The sequence below is a fragment of the Lepidochelys kempii genome, chromosome 23, assembly GCF_965140265.1.
Source record: "Lepidochelys kempii isolate rLepKem1 chromosome 23, rLepKem1.hap2, whole genome shotgun sequence".
Taxonomy (NCBI): domain Eukaryota; kingdom Metazoa; phylum Chordata; order Testudines; family Cheloniidae; genus Lepidochelys; species Lepidochelys kempii.
The window spans coordinates 3,062,143-3,079,906 of record NC_133278.1 but is presented as its reverse complement, the minus strand read 5'-3'; the positions used below and the strand labels follow the sequence as shown (position 1 = coordinate 3,079,906).

General features: G+C 52.9%; 2 protein-coding genes across 2 annotated transcripts; both read left to right on the top strand.

Moving 5' to 3' along the window:
- The first annotated feature begins 2,335 nt into the window (after window positions 1-2,335).
- LOC140902375 (interferon lambda-3-like) lies at window positions 2,336-9,982 on the top strand. Its single transcript, XM_073322393.1, has 5 exons — window positions 2,336-3,043; window positions 7,392-7,552; window positions 8,031-8,102; window positions 8,356-8,503; window positions 9,759-9,982. The coding sequence occupies exons 2-5, from the start codon at window positions 7,403-7,405 to the stop codon at window positions 9,980-9,982; spliced, it is 594 nt and encodes a 197-aa protein (XP_073178494.1). The 5' UTR covers window positions 2,336-3,043; window positions 7,392-7,402.
- Window positions 9,983-16,017: 6,035 nt separating this feature from the next.
- Window positions 16,018-16,416, top strand: SYCN (syncollin). The gene has a single exon (XM_073322281.1). The coding sequence runs from the start codon at window positions 16,018-16,020 to the stop codon at window positions 16,414-16,416; it is 399 nt and encodes a 132-aa protein (XP_073178382.1).
- Window positions 16,417-17,764: the final 1,348 nt, after the last annotated feature.

The window sequence follows — 17,764 nt, the reverse complement described above, 5'->3', positions numbered from 1 at the left end:
GAGCCACAAAAATTCTTTGAGGGTGGGAGAAAATGCCCGGTGGTGAGAGACTTCAGGAGCTCAGTCAAAGAGAAGAGACAGAGAGGTAAGTCAAGCCCAGTGTCTAAACACCTCCACGGGGAGAACCTATCGGAGACTAAAACTGCCCTTCAGTCTCACAGAGAAAGGCAGAACACGTGGCAATGGCTGAAGGTCAAACCCAGACAGATTCCCGCTGGAAATCAAGCCACGATTTTTCACAGTGCCGGCAATTAACCGTTGCAATGAACATCACGGGGAAGGGGTGAATTCTCCATCTCTGGAGTCAGATCCCAGCTGGCTGCCTTTCCGGAGGAGGTGCATTAGCCAAACTCAGCACCAAGGGGTCAGAATGAAAGTCTCTGATCTGTTACATGGGACAGGCACTAGAAGATCTAACAGTCCCTTCATGCCTTACAAATCTACCCGCCTAGAAAGTAAGACTCTGGGTTCAGGTGCATTTTCTGGCCTTCCTGCTCTATGACTTAGAGACATTTCTTTTTTCAAACCAAGTGATATCCCCCAAACCCTTGGCTGCCTTCTGGCCTTCAAACCCCTGAATCAATTCATCTGGCCCAGCTAGTCCAAAGGCCCATCTCTGACAGCGGCTGGTCTCAGCTGCGTCAAAGGAATCCTGTCCCTCTCTCGGCCTGTGGCCATGAGTTCCACAGGCTAATTTGGCCTGGTGTTTAAAAAAAACAAAACAGCTCTTCCTTCCATCAGCTTTAATCTGGCCACGTGTGGGTGGCCAGCATCGGTGGGCATGTCCACCAGTTTAGAGGCAACCGTTTCCATCAGATTTTCTTTTTCTAATTTCTGTTGGGATGTTATTGGGTTGGGGTGGGGCGGTTTTAGGGGGTTCTGTTCTGGTTTTTGTTTGGGGGAGGATTGGGGTTGGGTTTGTTGTTGTTTAAGTTTACAAAAAAAAAATTAAAAATCGACATCTCAGGCCTGTTTTATTGGGCACCGTCCCCTTCAAATGCCAGCTGGTTTCAGATTGCGCTGAACAGACTCACTGGTGTGAGACGCCCTTTCGCTGGGCGCTGCAGGGCCGCTTGCTGGCGGTTCCCACATCCTGCAGCTTGGGACACAGCACAGGTGCCAAAGGGACCCAGCTGTTCTCTGGGTCCTCGGCTGGGTGGTTTCTGCTTTAGACGATTCAAAACGGGGCCGCGTTCTGAGAATCGGCTGGGAATAAAGAAGACGACCGGGGGAGGGTTGACGCATTAGAGGAGCCACAAACCTAGGCTGAAACTCACTGGGGCAGGGACTGTCTTTCTGGTCTGGGTTTGTCCAGCACCTGATGCAGTAGCCAGGAACCTGCTGTAATATACCTAATAGCATCAAAAATGTACAGCACCTGGCACAATGGGGGCCTAGGCCATGACTGGGGTGTCTAAGAGCTACCGTAATACACCTAACAGACAATATTTGTTCTTCCAATAATTTACATCCCACATGCAAAAAAATATAATCTAAGATCTAAGATCGGGGGAGGGAGGGATAGCTCAGTGGTTTGAGCATTGGCCTGCTAAACCCAGGGTTGTGAGTTCAATCCTTGAGGGGGCCATTTAGGGATCTGGGGCAAAAATTGGGGATTGGTCCTGCTTTGAGCAGGGGGTTGGACTAGATGACCTCCTGAGGTCCCTTCCAACCCTGATATTCCATGATTCTATGATCACTCAGATATTCCCAAACTTCCCAGATTCCAGAAGATCCTGCACTTGTGCTAGGGCCCAGCGGTAGATTTTCTGCCGCTTTGAGCCGGGGCCTGGGAGTCTGGGGTTGAAATGGCCAAGGATTGTATAAGACAGGAGGTCAGAGGAAACCCTAACTCTCGGCTTGGTGGGGTGGGACATAAGGCGTGACAGAGACCCAGCTCCGGGTAATGCACCCAAATCTATCCATGCAGGAAACTCTGAGCGAGGTGGGAGTATGCTGCTTCCCAGTCCTTGCATTAGAACCCAGGAGCCCTGGCTCCCAGCCCCCGTCCCGCTCTAACCACTGGACCCCACTCCCCTCCCAGGGCTGGGCATAAACCCAGCAGTCTAGGCCCCCCACTCCCACTTTAACTACTAGGCCCTACTGTCTCCCAGAGCTGAAATTTGAACCCAGCAGTCCTAGCTCCCAGCCTTCTGCACTGACCACCAGATCTTGCTGCCCCCTGGAGCTGGGAGAACCCAGGAGTCCTGGCTCTCAACCTTCAGTGCCAGCTGCTATTCCACCCCTCTTCCTGATATAAAGTCTCTCCTAGATCTGTATAAAGTGGAGGCTGACGCAAAAAAACTGGCCCCAAACTTTGGGGGCAAATTGGCATCCGGATCCTAATTTCATGTCCAACTCCTGGTCCCTATCACAGGCCAAACCCACCCCCACCCCTCCGAACCTCAGATCTCCCAGCACCTCTGACCCAAACAAGCGGGGCCTGCCCCAGCTGCTGCGGCTCAAACTCTGTCCACCCTGCCTCCAGCACCTTGCTGACTTTTGCCCCTTGGCGTCAGCACAAAATCTTTTCGTGTGCCCCCACCAGACACGAGTCCCCATGACTCCCCCCGGTTCTGTGCAAACCAGAGTGAAAACCACGCAGCAAAGCAAACTCAGGATTTCGTGAGCAGGGGGAAGTCCTTTTTACTTCCTCCTGATGTGGTTTCCGTTTGGTCGAGACCTCAGAAACAGAGAGGCAAGTTTATGCTAATGTTGTACAAAACCTCCCCAAACCCTACCTCACTTAGCCAGGATACTATCTGGTGGTTCCTCTCCAGAGATCATTCCCTTGCAACCCTGTTTGCACGCACCTGCCTAACCTTTCCATTTTTCCTTTCCAAACGTGAGCACTAAGGATTCGCCCCGTGCGCCAAAAGCAAAACCACGTTTTCTTTTTTGCAAGGTTACAAACAGAAAACGTCCAGGGCATAAAAGCCATGGCAATGGGGCAGCAGAGACAAAGTCAGCAGCGAAAAGCAGGTGGAAAGAGATCACAGCATCCAGAGGAATTGAACCACCATCCTGGCAGTTGCTCTCACAGGTACGGCTTTTTCAGACCTTAGGGCTGATCCCAAGTTTTCTGTCGAAACTTCAATGCGAGGGGAAAATGGGGGAGGAAGGGTTTGCCTGGATGAAAGATTTCACAGAAGGCACCTGCTTTCCACAGAAACGTTCCCGTTTTCTCGGGAAAACCGAAACCAGACTTTTCGGGGCTGCAAAAGGTTTTCATTTTCGGCTTTAACTTTTCCAATTTTCTTCTGAACACGTTCAGGGTTGTGGCCTACATTTTTTAGATTCTGCCCTAAAAAAAGAAATCTGCTTTTGGTCTCGAATGATTTTGCTTTTGGCAGTTTGGGGCCTAAAACGTTTGGCGTTTCAGCTCAAACTTTTCAGGTGCTGGCAGCTTTTGGCCTAAATCTCTTTGGCCTTCGCCAGTTTTTGATCCGAAGATTTTGGGTTTCTGCTCTTTAACAAAAAGCGTCCAAATTTTCTGCAGAAAAAAATCCTCTATTTTCCAGCCAGCACTCATAGATTTCTTTAGGTCACTTACAACCTGGTGAAAACGTAAGCTGCTGAAATGTTTTGGCCAACTTTTGGTGCCTCAGTTGCCATTGGGTGAAAATCTCCTCCCTCACTTCAAATGAAGAAAGTTTCTGGTCCTTGAAGTTGTGGAGAAGAGGCTGAATTTATACCAGCTGGGGATCTGGCTTCACTGACTTCAGTGGAGTTACGGCCAATTACCACCAGCTGGTGGTCTGGCCTTACAAAGTCAGGACAGTATTAACCCATTTTAGAGAAGGGAAAACTGAGGTACTGAACAGTGACACAACTCAGCTCCCAAGTAACACTGTAGCACTGAGATAGGACCAAGCCATCGTGATTCCTTCGGCTGCATTGTAGCCCCTGGATCATATTCCTGCCTTGTGCTAATCTCCCCATTACTCAATTTGCTGATGTAAATGTTGTTAAAAAATAATTGAAATCCAAACTGCGCCTGGCAATGAGCGACTTCACTGGGCAGACACCGATGAGTCCCATAATTAAACAGCCACATGGTCCATCTAGCCCAGTGTCTTGTCTTCCAACAGAGGCCACCAGATGCCTCAGAGGGAAGGAATAGAACAGGGCAATTATCGAGTGATCCATCCCCTATCGTCCACTCCCAGCTTCTGGCAGTCAGAGGTTCAGGGACACCCAGAGCATGGGGTTGCATCCCTGAGCATCTTGGCTAGTAGCCATTTATGGATCTGTCCTCCAGGAACTTATCTCATTCTCTTTGAATACTGTTATAGTCTTGGCCTTCACAACATCCACTGGCAATGAGTTCCACAGGTTAATTGTGTGTGGTGTGAAGAAGTAATTCCTTTTGTTTGTTTTAAACCTTCTGCCTATTAATTTCATTGGGTGACCCCTGGTTCTTGTGTTATGAGAAGAAGTAAATAACCCTTCCTTATTCACTTCCTTGTTCACTTTCTCCGCACCAGTCACAATTTTATAGACTATCATATCCCCCCAATCTGGTCGTCTCTCTTCCAAGCTGAAAAGTTCCAGTCTTTTGAATCTCTCCTCATACGGAAGCTGCTCCATCCCCTAATCGTTTTTGTTGCCCTTCTCTGGACTTTTTCCAGTTCTCGTATCTTTTTGAGATGGGGCGACCCGAATGGCATGCAGGATGAAAGGCGTATTCATCCATCCATTCCCCACGCACTCCCTTCTATCTAGCCAGCCATCCCTCCCTCCCTCCCCACAAACCCATATAACCCACCCGCCCTTCGGTTCCTTGGAGTTCAATAGAAGTCAACTCCGACCATTAGATCCATGGGCAAAAATGATCCTTTCATTCTGAGAGCCGAATGATCGTACCCCTGCAATTTCTGTGCTGCAAACACCTGCCAAGCGTGATGTAGAATGGCCGTAACACACAAGGCAAGCAGCCAACTAAATTGCTGCGACTTGAGGAGTGAAGCCATCCCGCCTCGTTGGTATTAATTAGAAACAAAACCTAGCGGCGTGTTTATGCAAGCCGGCTTAGCGGAGACAAAATTGCTTCTTTTCCCGAGGAAGCGTTCGTTAAGCGCCATGGAACCCAGCTGGATGTTTAATTATACGCCCCGCGTCAGAGACTTCCTCACACGAGTCGGCCCCATCTGTAATGCAAACAGTCTCCGTTGACACCCCAACAACGTGTGTGAGGTTTGCCACACAGGGAAACTCTCTCGCTTTGGGCCTGGCATTCAGCGTGTGGGCGATCACAGAATGGCAGAGATCGGGTGCATTTCAAGAACTAGAAACCAGACACCCCGAAGCCAAGGGGAAGCTGGTCGGCAGATCATTACGGAACATGAATATTCACGCTCGGGGCAAGAAGGGAGCGAGGTGACTGGGAGATCGTTGCTCTCCGGGGCAGGGACCGGCTTGTTCTGTGTGTTCGTAGGTCACCTGGCACAACGGTAGCCTGGGTGCTACCATAATACACCTGAGAGCAATAACATTTCCACCCCCAGCACAGTGGGGTCTTGGTCCAGGGCTGGGGCTCCTTGATGGTGTGAGAATACAAAATAAATAAATAGGGCTGTCCCAGAGTTCAGGGCAATACAGCCTAATGGCCAAAGCCTATGCAATGGCCTTTAGCAGCCCAATTCACTTCCCTGCCCGTTGGCAGTGTCCATGGCAGGTTGGATGGGGTAGGGGGACCCGGGCCCATCCTTCTGCACCAGGTCTCGACCCAGGGCCCTAGGGAACCGACGCCTCGCTGCTCAGTCTCGGTCGTCCCCCTCCCCGGGTCGCTTCCTACCCTTTCTTCCAACGCGGGGGTCCCTCGGCCTCGGCGGCCGGCTGGAGGGGTCTGTCCAACCCAGGATACACGTCTGCGTTCATTAGCTGCCATGCTCGAGCTGGGCTGTTCCCTCTTATCCGCTGGTCCCCGTGGGAGCATGCCCAGCAGGGCAAGGGGGTATGTGGCTTCCTCGGCCCACAGCGTGGGGTTAACCCCCTCCGGCCCAGTGTGGGGTAGGTACACCCCGTCCCCCACCACAGTTCAGCCCCACTCCGCTCCCAGGCCTAGGTGCCACTTGAGTCTCAGGCCAGGTGCTGAGGCCCTTGGGTGTAGGATCTGGGGCTGAGCTCGTCAGAAAAGCTGGCCCCAGTTGAAGGTGCAGAGCCAGTGGAAAAATCTGGCCAGCAGCTCTTGCTGAATGGCTCTGGCTCTCCTGCTCCGCCGGGGCGAGTTTGACCCTGGAGGAGAACCGCTTGCCTCTTCTAGTGACTAGTTCTGCTAGAGGACAAGGACCTATCGCTACCCCCACAGCTAATGATGTCACTCCTTCAGGGCACGTCCACACTGCCCGCGAAGCTCAAGCTCTGACTCAAGCCCGCCTCCCGTCCACACACAAACCAGTCTGACTCGGGTCAGCAAACACGCAGGCTCCAGGCCCTTGGACAGGAGGGTGGGTCAAAGCCACAGTGGCCTTTTGCAGCTCAGATTGCAGCCCCAGCTCAGAAGGTCCCTGTAATGCAGTGTGGACGCTGCCAGACTGGATCGAGCAACTGAAAGCCCAGGTTTACAATGCAGTGTGGACGCTCCAGCATGGGCTTCAAAACCCCAAGTTCAGAAGCCCGGGTCCCCCAGACCCAGATTAGCATACAGAAGAAGGGTATGACACTGGCTAAGGCATGCGGCTGGAGTGCAATTCCCTGCTCTGCCACCCCCTTCCAGTGTGACCCTGGAGGAGTCACGCTGCCACTCTGTGCCTCAGTTTCCCCATCTATAAAAGGGGATAACAGCACTTCCCTCCCTCGCTTCTGTGTCGTGAGGATCAGTGCGGGTGCTGCTCAGATACTATAGGAAAGGTCAGACACAGAAGGATGGCAGCTAGTTCAAGTGGAAGCAATCTGGACTGGAGGTTCTGGTCCAAAGTTTGCTGTTGATGGTCCAAGCATGATTACAGCGGGGCTCCCTTGTGTGAACAATGGCGGGGGGTTCGATTTGTTGGGGGGAAAAATTTTAAATAAGAAAGAAAATAGTTTCAGGTCAAACCAAAAAGGAAATTTTTCCAAATTTGGAGCCTATTGAAAAGTCTAAAAAAAAATAAATGAACGAATTTGGAGTCAAACAAAGGCTTCACTTCCATTCTGACCATTTTGGATTGTTCTTGAAATAAAATGGGAGGATATTTGAAAAACAAAGTCAGCCCAAATCCAAAATCAACCCTCAAAACTTTTGATTTTTTTTGACCAAATCAATTCGACCAAACTGACACAAATTGGCAAAAACATTCTGGGGTCACCAGATCCCCCCACCCCAAAAAGTTTTGGCTGAAAAATTTCTCTCTGCCCTAATATTGTGTGGTGAAAAGACCATACTTAGGAGACTTTTTTTGTTTTTTCAGGCGCAGTCACTATGAGCCGGACCCTGCTAGTCTCAGCTCTCCTGCTGGTATTGGTGGAAACTTTCGCCGAAGGGGCTCCGGCAAAGAATTGCCAACTTTCCCAATACAGATCCCTTCTTCCCCAATATATCCAAGCCTTCAAGGACTTCAGGGATAAATATGTGAGTAGAGGCAACTCTTGGGGGAGACATGAAACCGTTGTCCCCATCCCTCGTGATCTGAAGAGTTAGCACAAGGGATGGGGGTAACTCCAGAACTGGAGCCAAATTGTAAATTTCATGCTGTCCCTGGCAGTTTCAGCGAGATACAGAAGGAACTGATTGCCACTTCCTGTCCTAAACAGTGGTGCCAGCCACTGCCATGTTCTGCCCCAGAGGTGGCTGCATCTCAGCACCGGGTGACAGATCCCTGCATTAACATCCCCACATCCCAGCCCAGAGGCGGCTGGATCTCAGCACCAGCTGAGGGATCCCAGTCCCACGCCCCACCCCAGAGACGGCTGCATCTCATGGGTGGCTGCTGAGAATGAAGTCACTCTAGGGTAAAGTGTGACCCTGCGTTGCTCTGATGCCCGAATGGAGGAAGTTTCTCTGCATGGCCCAAGGAACGACTAACCACCCACGTTGCCTTACCCCACAGGGAAAGACGATCCAGGGCGCTGTCATGAACTGCTCCGACAAGATTTTCAGCCACAAGTTGGACCAGCTGCCGGTGAGAGACCCCACGCCGGAGACACGTGCCCTCTCCCCCTCTCTGCCCCATCCCACCCTTCCCCCTCCCTTCCTCCCACCCTTCCCTCTTCCCCACGCCCTCCATCCCTCTGCCCCCCCATTCCACTCTCTTCCTCTTCCCCCCACCCCCATGCCTGGCCAATCCCCCAGACCTGCCCTCTGACCCCAGCCCTGAGGGTCCCCTGCTGCCCCACTCCAGTCTCACTCAGACATCCCTCTGCTGTGCCCCCCAGGCATGTCAAAACTTGGTGGTGCTGGAGAAGAAAGTGGATCTGACCATCAGGGTCATTCAGAACCTCAGCGAGCCCGAGCTGGTCAGGAGTGCGTCCGGGCCCCTGGAGATCCTGGCGAGCATCGAGGAGGACCTGAGGAGCTGTGTGAGTACCAGCACTGACGACCACCACAGGGATGCAGCCACCTCTGGGGTGGGACATGGCAGCTGTTTATACAGGGATCTCTTGCCTGGCACTGACATGCAGCCACCTCTGGGGTGGGACACAGAAGCTGTATATACAGGGATCCCTCGCATGGCGCTGAGATGCAGCCCTGCCGCGTTGGTTCAGAGATTTTAAACAAGGCTGTCCCAGCCTAGCTGCCCTCTCTGTCCCCACGTCCCCCTGCAGTGGGATGGGATATAGCAAGCTTTGGATTTCCTGTCCCAAATGTTTGCCCCGTTCCCCACCTCAGAGGCTGCTGCCTTTCAGTGGGGGGGTTTTGTGGATTCCTGAACTCGGGGCTAGCTTCCACTCCCAGTCACAGCAAAGTGACTCCCTGGTGCTACGCCTGGCCCACAGCAGTGCGTCACGGAGCACAGAATCCGGTTTGTAACGAACATACGAGTCTCCAGGATGGATCAGAGCTGAGGACGGTCTAACCCGGTATCCCCTCACTGACAGCAGCCAGCATCCTCATCACTCATACCCAGGGATGAGTTTAAACCTGGAAGCAGGAACCCCAGTTTCCCTGCCAAAAATCTTAAAATTAGCATTAGCTCTTATAACACCGGCAATTCTTGTGCTCCTTAGAAACACCCCTTCCTAAAGCTTGCTAAATTCCTGCCAGGCACAGCACCACCTTCCCCAGTCTGTCCTCATGCTAGCTGCTGCCTAAGTTTCCCCTCCCCCATGAGCTTTTCCAGCCCTCTATAGAAAACACCTGCCCTTCCCAGCTGGGGCTTATCATAGACCAGGTTGGCAGGCCCCAGGCTCTTAAAGGGGCAGGCCACCCCGTTACACTGAGCTCGCCAACTTCCTGTGGCAATGAGTTCCACAGGCCAATTGCATGTCACGTGAAAACATATTTCTTTTGATCCCTTTAAGGTGAGCTGAAGGCAGCTTCTTCCAGTGCTATGAGTATATGGATTATATTTACACACACACACAGAGTAGGAAACTCACAACTACCGCTCCCTTCTAATATACTCACGCAAGTGGTGGTGGCTTTATATCACATGGGTGTAGCTAAAACATATCCCAGCATGTCTCCGCGTTGTCCGTGTAATAACCTCCAAGCTGGACTGTCACCCAGCTTTGACCCCACAACCTTCTGCACACCCAAACCCTCTTGCGCCCAAGCTGGGGAACTAGCTCTGGCCGCTGGGCACCTGTACGCACACTCACACACGCTTCTTTTCCAGTGAAATCCAACGTGCCGCAAGCCAACCGGGAGGGAATTGGAAGCAGGCAGTTTGGCTTTTCCGGAGGCGCAAACGCCCAGCCGGAGCCTGGGGAGTCTCTGGGTGGGAGAAGGCTGGTGCCATGCAACGAGCGGCAGGCCGAGAACAGCTGCTGGCTGCCCTCGGCACACCAGAGCGGGGGGCCGTTTGTAACTCGTTCTGCCCCGACTTTCAGATCCAGCTGAAGGGCCTGGATCACGATGCTGCTGGGCCGCCGCCCATCCTCGCCAAATGGCTACGGAAATCCCTTGCCGGAAAAAGTGAGGTGAGGATGTGGGGGCGGCACCCCGGGCCTTTGCCCTATGGGTCTGGGTTTGTACAGCGCCTAGCGCCGGGCATCTGGGGGGGTCCTGCACCGTGGCCAGGGCACATGGATGCTACCATAATCCACCTAATAGCAATACAAATATATAGTGCCTGGCACAAGAGGGTCCTGCTCCATGGCCAAAGTGCCTAGGTGCTACCGTAATACACCTAGTAGCTATACACATGAACAGCACCTAGCGCCATGGGGGCCTGGTCCATGGCAGCTACCGTAATGCACCTAGTAGCAATAAGAACGTACAGCACCTGACATAATGGGGTCCTGCTCCATGACTGAGGCTCTTAGGTGCTACCCTAAGTCCACTGTGGATAAATCCCTGGTCAGTTGCACACTGGGGCATCGGGGCCAGTTGAGATGAGGTGGGGGAGGGACATCCTGAGCCGCTGAGAAGGAAAGACACCGCTGGGATAGTAGTGAACTCTGTGCACATCTGTACATGTTCACATGTCTGTACCCGCACACACCACTGCCCTCTGCTGGCTCGAGTCAACAACACTACAACCCTGTGTCCTAGCCCTTCTAGTGCTGACAGGTAGCGGCGATTCTCCTTTAGCCCAAGTGACCCGAGTTCTATCCCCTGCCGCCGCCACGCAGCCCCAGCGCTCCGTGCCAGGCTCTGAATCCACGGCTGTGACAAGCTGTAATGCCCACTTGCTATTTCTCTGGTCCCAGGAGTCTGCCAGATGCCTGGAGGGAGGTCTGATCTTCAACCTCTTCCATCTACTGAATGAAGATCTGAAGAATGTTGCCTACAAGTTCAACGAGTCCTGCCATTGAAACCCTGCTGCTGTCAACCTGCCCTGCTGCCGCGAGACCAGACATCTACACAACTGAATGGGGAGGAGGTGGGGGAAGAGAAAGTCTGGATGGGACCGTCTATATTTTTAAGTATTGTATTTATTACGTACCAGGAGAAGATCCTGGCTGATGACTGGCTGGAAAACAGTCACACAATGTAGCTTTCTCCTGGCTCGCCTTCTCAGGTCAATGTCAACCCCTCAGATTGCATCTGTGGGTTAGCAGATCCTGCCGGCCTCCTCGGAGATTTACTAGCCGTTCCCTTGGCTAATTTCCTCTCCTTTAAGAAATTACGGCCTAACGTTTTCGAAAGGGACTCGCGATCAGCGCTGGTCAAAGCACGGCCAGTTCCGTGGCTTTTTATCCCGGATTTGCAAACTCACTCTGAAGCAGGTGGACAGCGTTGTTGGATTTTCAAACTGTTGGATTTTCAAAACTCGTGATTCTGACATTTCCAGTATTTCTCAATGTTTTCATTTAGACGGTGCTGGTTTCTGCTCACTGGTGAGTGAACACAGCTGGTTTCTGCTCACTAGTGAGCGAAATTCAATCCTGTGTAGAAGGCGCGCACGGCTACCCAGGGGGTGAATTTCACTCCTGCAGAAGAAATTCTGCATTCGTGTTTTGAGGTTCAATCTGCCGTCCCTGGCTGCAGCACTGTTACAGAATTGTGTGTCTTATTTATGTAATTTATTTTCAGTCCCTGGAATTAGCGGGGTAATTGTTGAAACTGGAGTTTGATTAGATATTTATTTATTCACGGTTCGTCATCTATGACTTAGATCATCTGTTAAGAGAGACCTTCCATCCGACATGGTGCAATGAGCCGACTTGTGTGTGTGTGTGCAATGCTGCCCCCTCTGCTGGGGGGATTGAGAACTGCTCAGACATATGTCATGTGCCCTGTACCGCTAATGGAGGGGGTATTTTAATAATTATTTATTATGTGAGTGGCAGGGAGCCTGTGATTTCAGAAGGGGGGAGAGAATCTGAGCTCTCTGCACTGTGCCATTTTGAGTGATGATGGGAGACATTTCGCTTGGTCCTCGAGCCTTTTCCTATTGCTGTGTTGTGCCTTATGTCAGTGTTAATAAAAGGGCTGGTTAAAAAAAAAAAGACCACGTATTTCTTGTCATCTGCATCGCCCTAGGGCTTGGGCCAGGCTGGGAGAGCAGTTCCATTTGCATCATTCTTGGGGCTTTCTAACGCCATCCCCAAAGCAGCTGCAGAAGGAAAAGACACGGGGCAGCTTTGAATAAGACACGGTGGTACAAGGACCAGCAGGGATCAAACCCACCACCTCTGGGTCTTGCCGCTCTGGAACAAGGCCCAGCCACAGGGATTGAACCCATGAATTTAACAGCACAAGGCCCTGGCAATTTAGCCAAGTCCGAGTCCACTTGTTGTACCAATAAAATAAAAACCAGCAGGATCTTATTAAAGGGAAAAAGGCAAAATACCACATTTATTGTGAATACAGAAAGAATCATAGTAAGCAGTTAGTTATAGCTATAACATGCCATTCAATCTCATATTTATTCACACATTCATTCATACAAACACACGCTCACAGGTTCTGCAAGGTTGTTATCATAGTTACCAGCCTTAGAGTTGCTCATGCCAAGCCACTGGCCAGGTGGCCTGGACATGAGGAGGGAGCAGGGCCTTGTCAGATGCTCATCTGATGCTCCTGGAAGTTGGTTTGCAGAATCAGACCCCAAAGTTCTCACTTTTTAGAGTCTATTTTTATAGGAATTTCTTCCTATGCCAGTCTATGGGAATTGCTTCATCATGCTGTTGCTGAATCAATCAGCAGATAGCACATTCCTGACGGCTCCAAGATGTTATCTTGTTCTTTGGTTCTCCCATTCTTGAGGCTGTTGGGTGGATTCCAGTCTGCCCTCCGGGGCGGGGGGGGGGGTCCTCTGGTTATTTCCACTTGACGCCTTCTTCAGCCAATGGACACTGGATTCTTAGGCTGGCACCTCCCTGATCATTCAGTTATTATCCACACCAAGCATCCATCCACATCCATCTTCTATCTCTATTTTAATCACAATGGTTAATACAACAAAAGGGCGGGGAGTCTCTGGGTGCTGTTTCTGTTGTTACAGAGTGTTGCTTTGAGTCTCTCTCTCTGTGAATTGCTTTGAGAACAGACTCTGTCTTAGAATGTACTAACGCAATTAGCAGCTTGCAAGTTTCACACATAGAGGGAGAGAAACAGTACCAAAAACCAAGAGACCTCTTAATTAGTAATACCCTGGAATTGAAACTCTGGGGAATCAAACTCATTTGTGATTTTAATACAGAACTTCTTTAATATGATCCAACACACTCCTACGAGGGCAGCGGGTTCGTTAATCATTTCCCGCTCTTGCTCTGCTGCTGGGATCCGTCCAGAGAAGCACAGGGCCCAGACTCTTGTACCAGGTTCTCTCCCCTCAGCCGGGGAATCCCCCCGCTCCGAGGTCAGGCCCGACACCGATTCGCTCTCACTTTCCTTTTCATCCCTTCTGAAGCCAGGGAGATCTAATGACAGCCCAGAGGCAGAGCCCTGAGGCAGAGCCCCCCCAGAAGGCAGCAGGGTTGAAGACAACAAAACTACCTGTGGAAACGGACCACCGAGGGCTGGGCGCATCGTTGTAAAAAAAACGCCATCCTGATTTTGCTACCGCGCTCTCAAGGAGCGGGAAACTCCCAAGCGGCTCCAGGCCGCCGGGAGCCTTGGCCTCTCAACAACACGCCAACCTGCTCAGGACCTGGCCGGTGGGGCCCCCGGCTCTGGAAACCAGTGGGGTTGACACTCACCGGCCAGTGCAGCCACAGCACCCCCGGCATTTTCAGTAGCTTTGCTCCAGGGATGGGTTTATTTCTCCAAGTCCGAACAGCTCAGCGTAAGTCAGGAGGGGTGACTGGGAGCCCCCGAGCTGTTCCTTGGCCTCTTACCCAAGACCCATCACCTGGGAAGCTTCTAATTAGTGCCAGGTGGTGGTGAGCAGCTAAGCCCCGCCCCAGCCTGGGAGGCTCCTCCCACCCGAAGAAAACCACGCCAGGAAAGTAACCACCCCGCAGCACCTCTCCAGAGGCTGCTCGCCTGCAATAGTGAGGGGTCTGCAGGACTGAGAGCCCCCCCGCCCCCGGGGGCTCCCCAACAAGGCCTCTATAGACAAAGGCAGGCCTGTTCTCCCAAGGAAACTGACACCCCCAGAGATTTTACTGTGGGGGGGGGGTAGATTTTCAGAACTAGTATACAGACATAGACATAGAATATCAGGGTTGGAAGGAACCTCAGGATGTCTAGTCCAACCCCCTGCTTGAAGCAGGACCAATCCCCAATTTTTGCCCCAAATGGCCCCCTCAGGGATTGAACTCACAACCCTAGATTTAGCAGGCCAATGCTCAAACCACTGAGCTATCCCTCCAGCAACCAGCAGCCCTGTGTTCCCCCCCCCCCCCCCCCATGGCTTGTTCAAAGTGACTGCTGGAAAAGCGAGGACTCGAACCAGAAACACCAGAGAGCCAGGCCAGCATCCTGATCACCAGGATGGTCTCCCTTGCATGCAGAAGGGCTTCAAAAATAAGTTCCTCAGTAACAATGCTTCCCTTCGCTGTCCCTGCTGTTCCCAAGGGAACACGGGGTCTCTAGCAGACAGGATTAGGCTGGGTTTTACAAAGGGATTTAGGCACCGAAAGCAGCTAGGCACTTCAAGGGGATCCTCCTAGGTGCCTCCTGCTGTCCTTAGGGGCTTACCTGCTGGTAGAGATTGGGCCCCAGGTTTAATCCGCTTGGCTCTGGAGCAGCTCTTACGGGGGGGAGGGAGAGCTCAGTGGTTTGAGCATTGGCCTGCTAAACCCAGGGTTGTGAGTTCAATCCTTGAGGGGGCCATTTAGGGTTCTGGGGTAAAAATTGGGGATTGGTCCTGCTTTGAGCAGGGGGTTGGACTAGATGACCTCCTGAGGTCCCTTCCATCACTGATAGTCTATGATTCTATGTTTACAGAGCTGCCTGGAGAAGGCAACAAGCTTGGCTGGAAGCAAAGGATCAGACTACCTCACACACACCTGGTTCGGGGCCATGACCCGGGGAGGAGGGGAATGGATAGCCGGGGGAAAGCACACACCTGTCACGGTGTGGGGAGCTTATCAGGTGTCATTCCAGCTGGTGGGGGTGGGGGGAAGGGGAACTGCTCTCCCTCCCACTCGAGGGTGAAAATGAAGCCCTGGCATCCTAGGGCTGCAGGAAAGGCAGGTGGTGGCTGCTTGGGGAGTCCCCGGAGCAGCCCTATGCTGGGGCCAGGGCATCGCGTTGCTCATTTTTGCTCTGCCTTACAAACAAGGAAACTGAGGCACAGAGTGAGTGAAATGACTCACCCACAGTCTGATGAATCTGATGCATCCGATGAAGTGAGCTGTCGCTCACGAAAGCTCATGCTCAAATGAATTGGTTAGTCTCTAAGGTGCCACAAGTCCTCCTTTTCTTTTTGCGAATACAGACTAACACGGCTGCTACTCTGAAACCCACAGTCCTGCGGCACAACCCGGAGCAGAACCCAGGCGTCCTGACTGGAGGGACGGGCTGGGAGTCAGGACACCTTGGTTCTCTTCCCTGCTCTGGGAGGGGAGCAGGGTCTAATGGTGAGAGCAAGTGGCGGCAGGACTCCTGGGTTCCATTGCCCGTGATATCTAGTGGTTACAGCACAAGAAGTTTGGGGAGTCAGGACTCCTGGATGACCTCCGTGCCCTCCCAGGCCAAAGTTTCCCTAGCTATAAAATGAGGGGGGAGGACAAAAACACTTCCAACTCCTCCAAGCCCACTGGGGGACCGCGGTGAGTGACCCCACCTTTCCAGGGGGAGCAGCCCCCCACCCCCCTTAGCTGCCCCCCCCCCAGGCGCCCATGTGAGGCCTCGGTGGGGGAGCTCCCTTGGCAGGACACACTGTCCTCCACTGGGCCACCAGCTTTCCCTTTTCCCACCCTTATCACACCCGCCCCCAGCATCCTCAGGCTCCCCCGCCACGGCAGGGCCCCAGCCTCGGAAGGGGGGGCTCTATAAACGAGAACCGCTGCGGAGGCTCCCCCATCGGCACTGGGACGATGGCCACCGCTCACACCCGGCTCCTCCTTCCTCTGCTCCTGGCCTCGGCTTGGGCCCAGTGCCCGGCCCCGGCGGATCTGAAGAACACCGACGGGAGCAAGGTCTGCTCCCAGCTGTACGTCGACGACAGCCCCTACTACGCCCAGTGCTGCGGGGGCGACGTGCTCCAGGTGCAGCCCGGCGACGACATTCCCTACATACCGCTCGGCTGGAACGACAAGATCTCGTCCCTGGTGGTGGCACCCCTGTGTGAGCTCAACGTCTGGTCCAGGAGGGGCAAGGAAGGCTACAACCGCAAGTTCAAGAGCGGGGTGGTATATCGGCTGCGGGAGATCAAGAAGGGGCTCTTCGGGGACTGGGACAACTCCATCTCCGCCTACTACTGCAAGTGCTACTGAGGTGAGGCCAGGGATGAAGCAGTGAGACCAGGCCTCCAGCCGGGCCAAGCCTTTATCCCACCGCTCACACCAAACCTCCAGCTGGGCCAAGCCTTAATCCCACTTCTCACACCAAACCGCTCACCGGGCAACCGGCATCCCTGACTGCTTTGGTATTCAGTGTCTGCACACCACCATGCTATCCGCCTCCAGGAACAGCTGCCCCACGGCGCCTGAGTGATTGCTGCCAGATCACAGCCCCATGGGTTCGTGCCAACATCCCCATCCCCCTCTGTGGCGGAGGCTTCTGGGAGGGCTTTAGCCCAGCTCTCGCAGGTGTACTGTTTGTCTGAAACCTAGGTGATTTCCTGGCAAGAAAACGCTAATGGAAAAGCATCTCAGCGTCAGAGAGCTGTGCAGAGCGGCTGGTAAATTCCCCTTTAACTTGCAAACCCCTTTGCGGGGGGCTGTGTTAAGCTGAACTTTATCCAGCACCTAGCGCATTCTCGGCGATACCAAATAACAATCAGTTGATATTAACAAATAGACTACGAGCTTTGGCTTTTAGCTGGTCTGAGTGACCCAATTCAGCATCCATTTAGCAGCCAGAGAGGTTAAATGCTCTACTTAATACTTCCAGGCAACTGTAATCTTCAAGCACATAGGCCTTGCTTGGTTTTACCCCCCAGATCCAATTCTCTTCGAACCCTCTCCCCCACACCCTGGCTTTTATCATGCCTTTCCCTGCAATAAACAGAACTGCAATGATGAGACAATACTAGTAATTGCTAGCTCTTCCAGCAGCAGATCGCAAAACGCTGCACGAAGAAGGGCGGTAGCAGGATCCCCATTTCACACATGGGGAAACTGAGGCATGGAGCAGGGAGGTGACTTGTCCAAGGTCACCCAGCCAGTGAGTGGCAGAGCCAGGGATAGAATCCAGCCAGGCCACGCTGCCTCTCTCATTTTCCACTCAGGGTTTAGCTATCTCAGCCGGTACTCAAGGGTCTAAGCCCCTCGCAATGCGTTTATCCTCCAGCGAGGCAGCGCAGCGCTAAGATCGCTATTGTACAGCTGGGGAAACTGAGGCACAGAGCAACTCAGGCCAGGTCTGCGGCGGGAAGTTTTGGCAATGCCGGTGAGGAGAGCGGTGGCTGGGTGCGATTTCTATAGTGGCAAAGACTGTAGTGTCCATGCAGCGATATCAGCGTAAATGCCCTTGTACCTGGTGAGACAGGATTCCCGGGGTGCAACCTGGGACCGTAGGACCGTGGGGCCCCCTTGTCTCACTACCCTGGGGGTTGTCAGTGCCTTACCGGTGGCAAGCACCAGGTGCTGTTACCACTCAGTCCAACGGCGTGTGGAGTCC

Bases quoted from the DNA above. Each gene is read 5' to 3' on its own strand.
- LOC140902375 (XM_073322393.1), top strand. From the start codon at position 7,403: ATGAGCCGGACCCTGCTAGTCTCAGCTCTCCTGCTGGTATTGGTGGAA. The intron at 7,553-8,030 runs GTGAGTAGAGGC...CTTACCCCACAG, and splicing joins AGGACTTCAGGGATAAATAT to GGAAAGACGATCCAGGGCGC. The intron at 8,504-9,758 runs GTACCAGCACTG...CTTCTTTTCCAG, and splicing joins GGACCTGAGGAGCTGTGTGA to TGAAATCCAACGTGCCGCAA.
- SYCN (XM_073322281.1), top strand. From the start codon at position 16,018: ATGGCCACCGCTCACACCCGGCTCCTCCTTCCTCTGCTCCTGGCCTCG.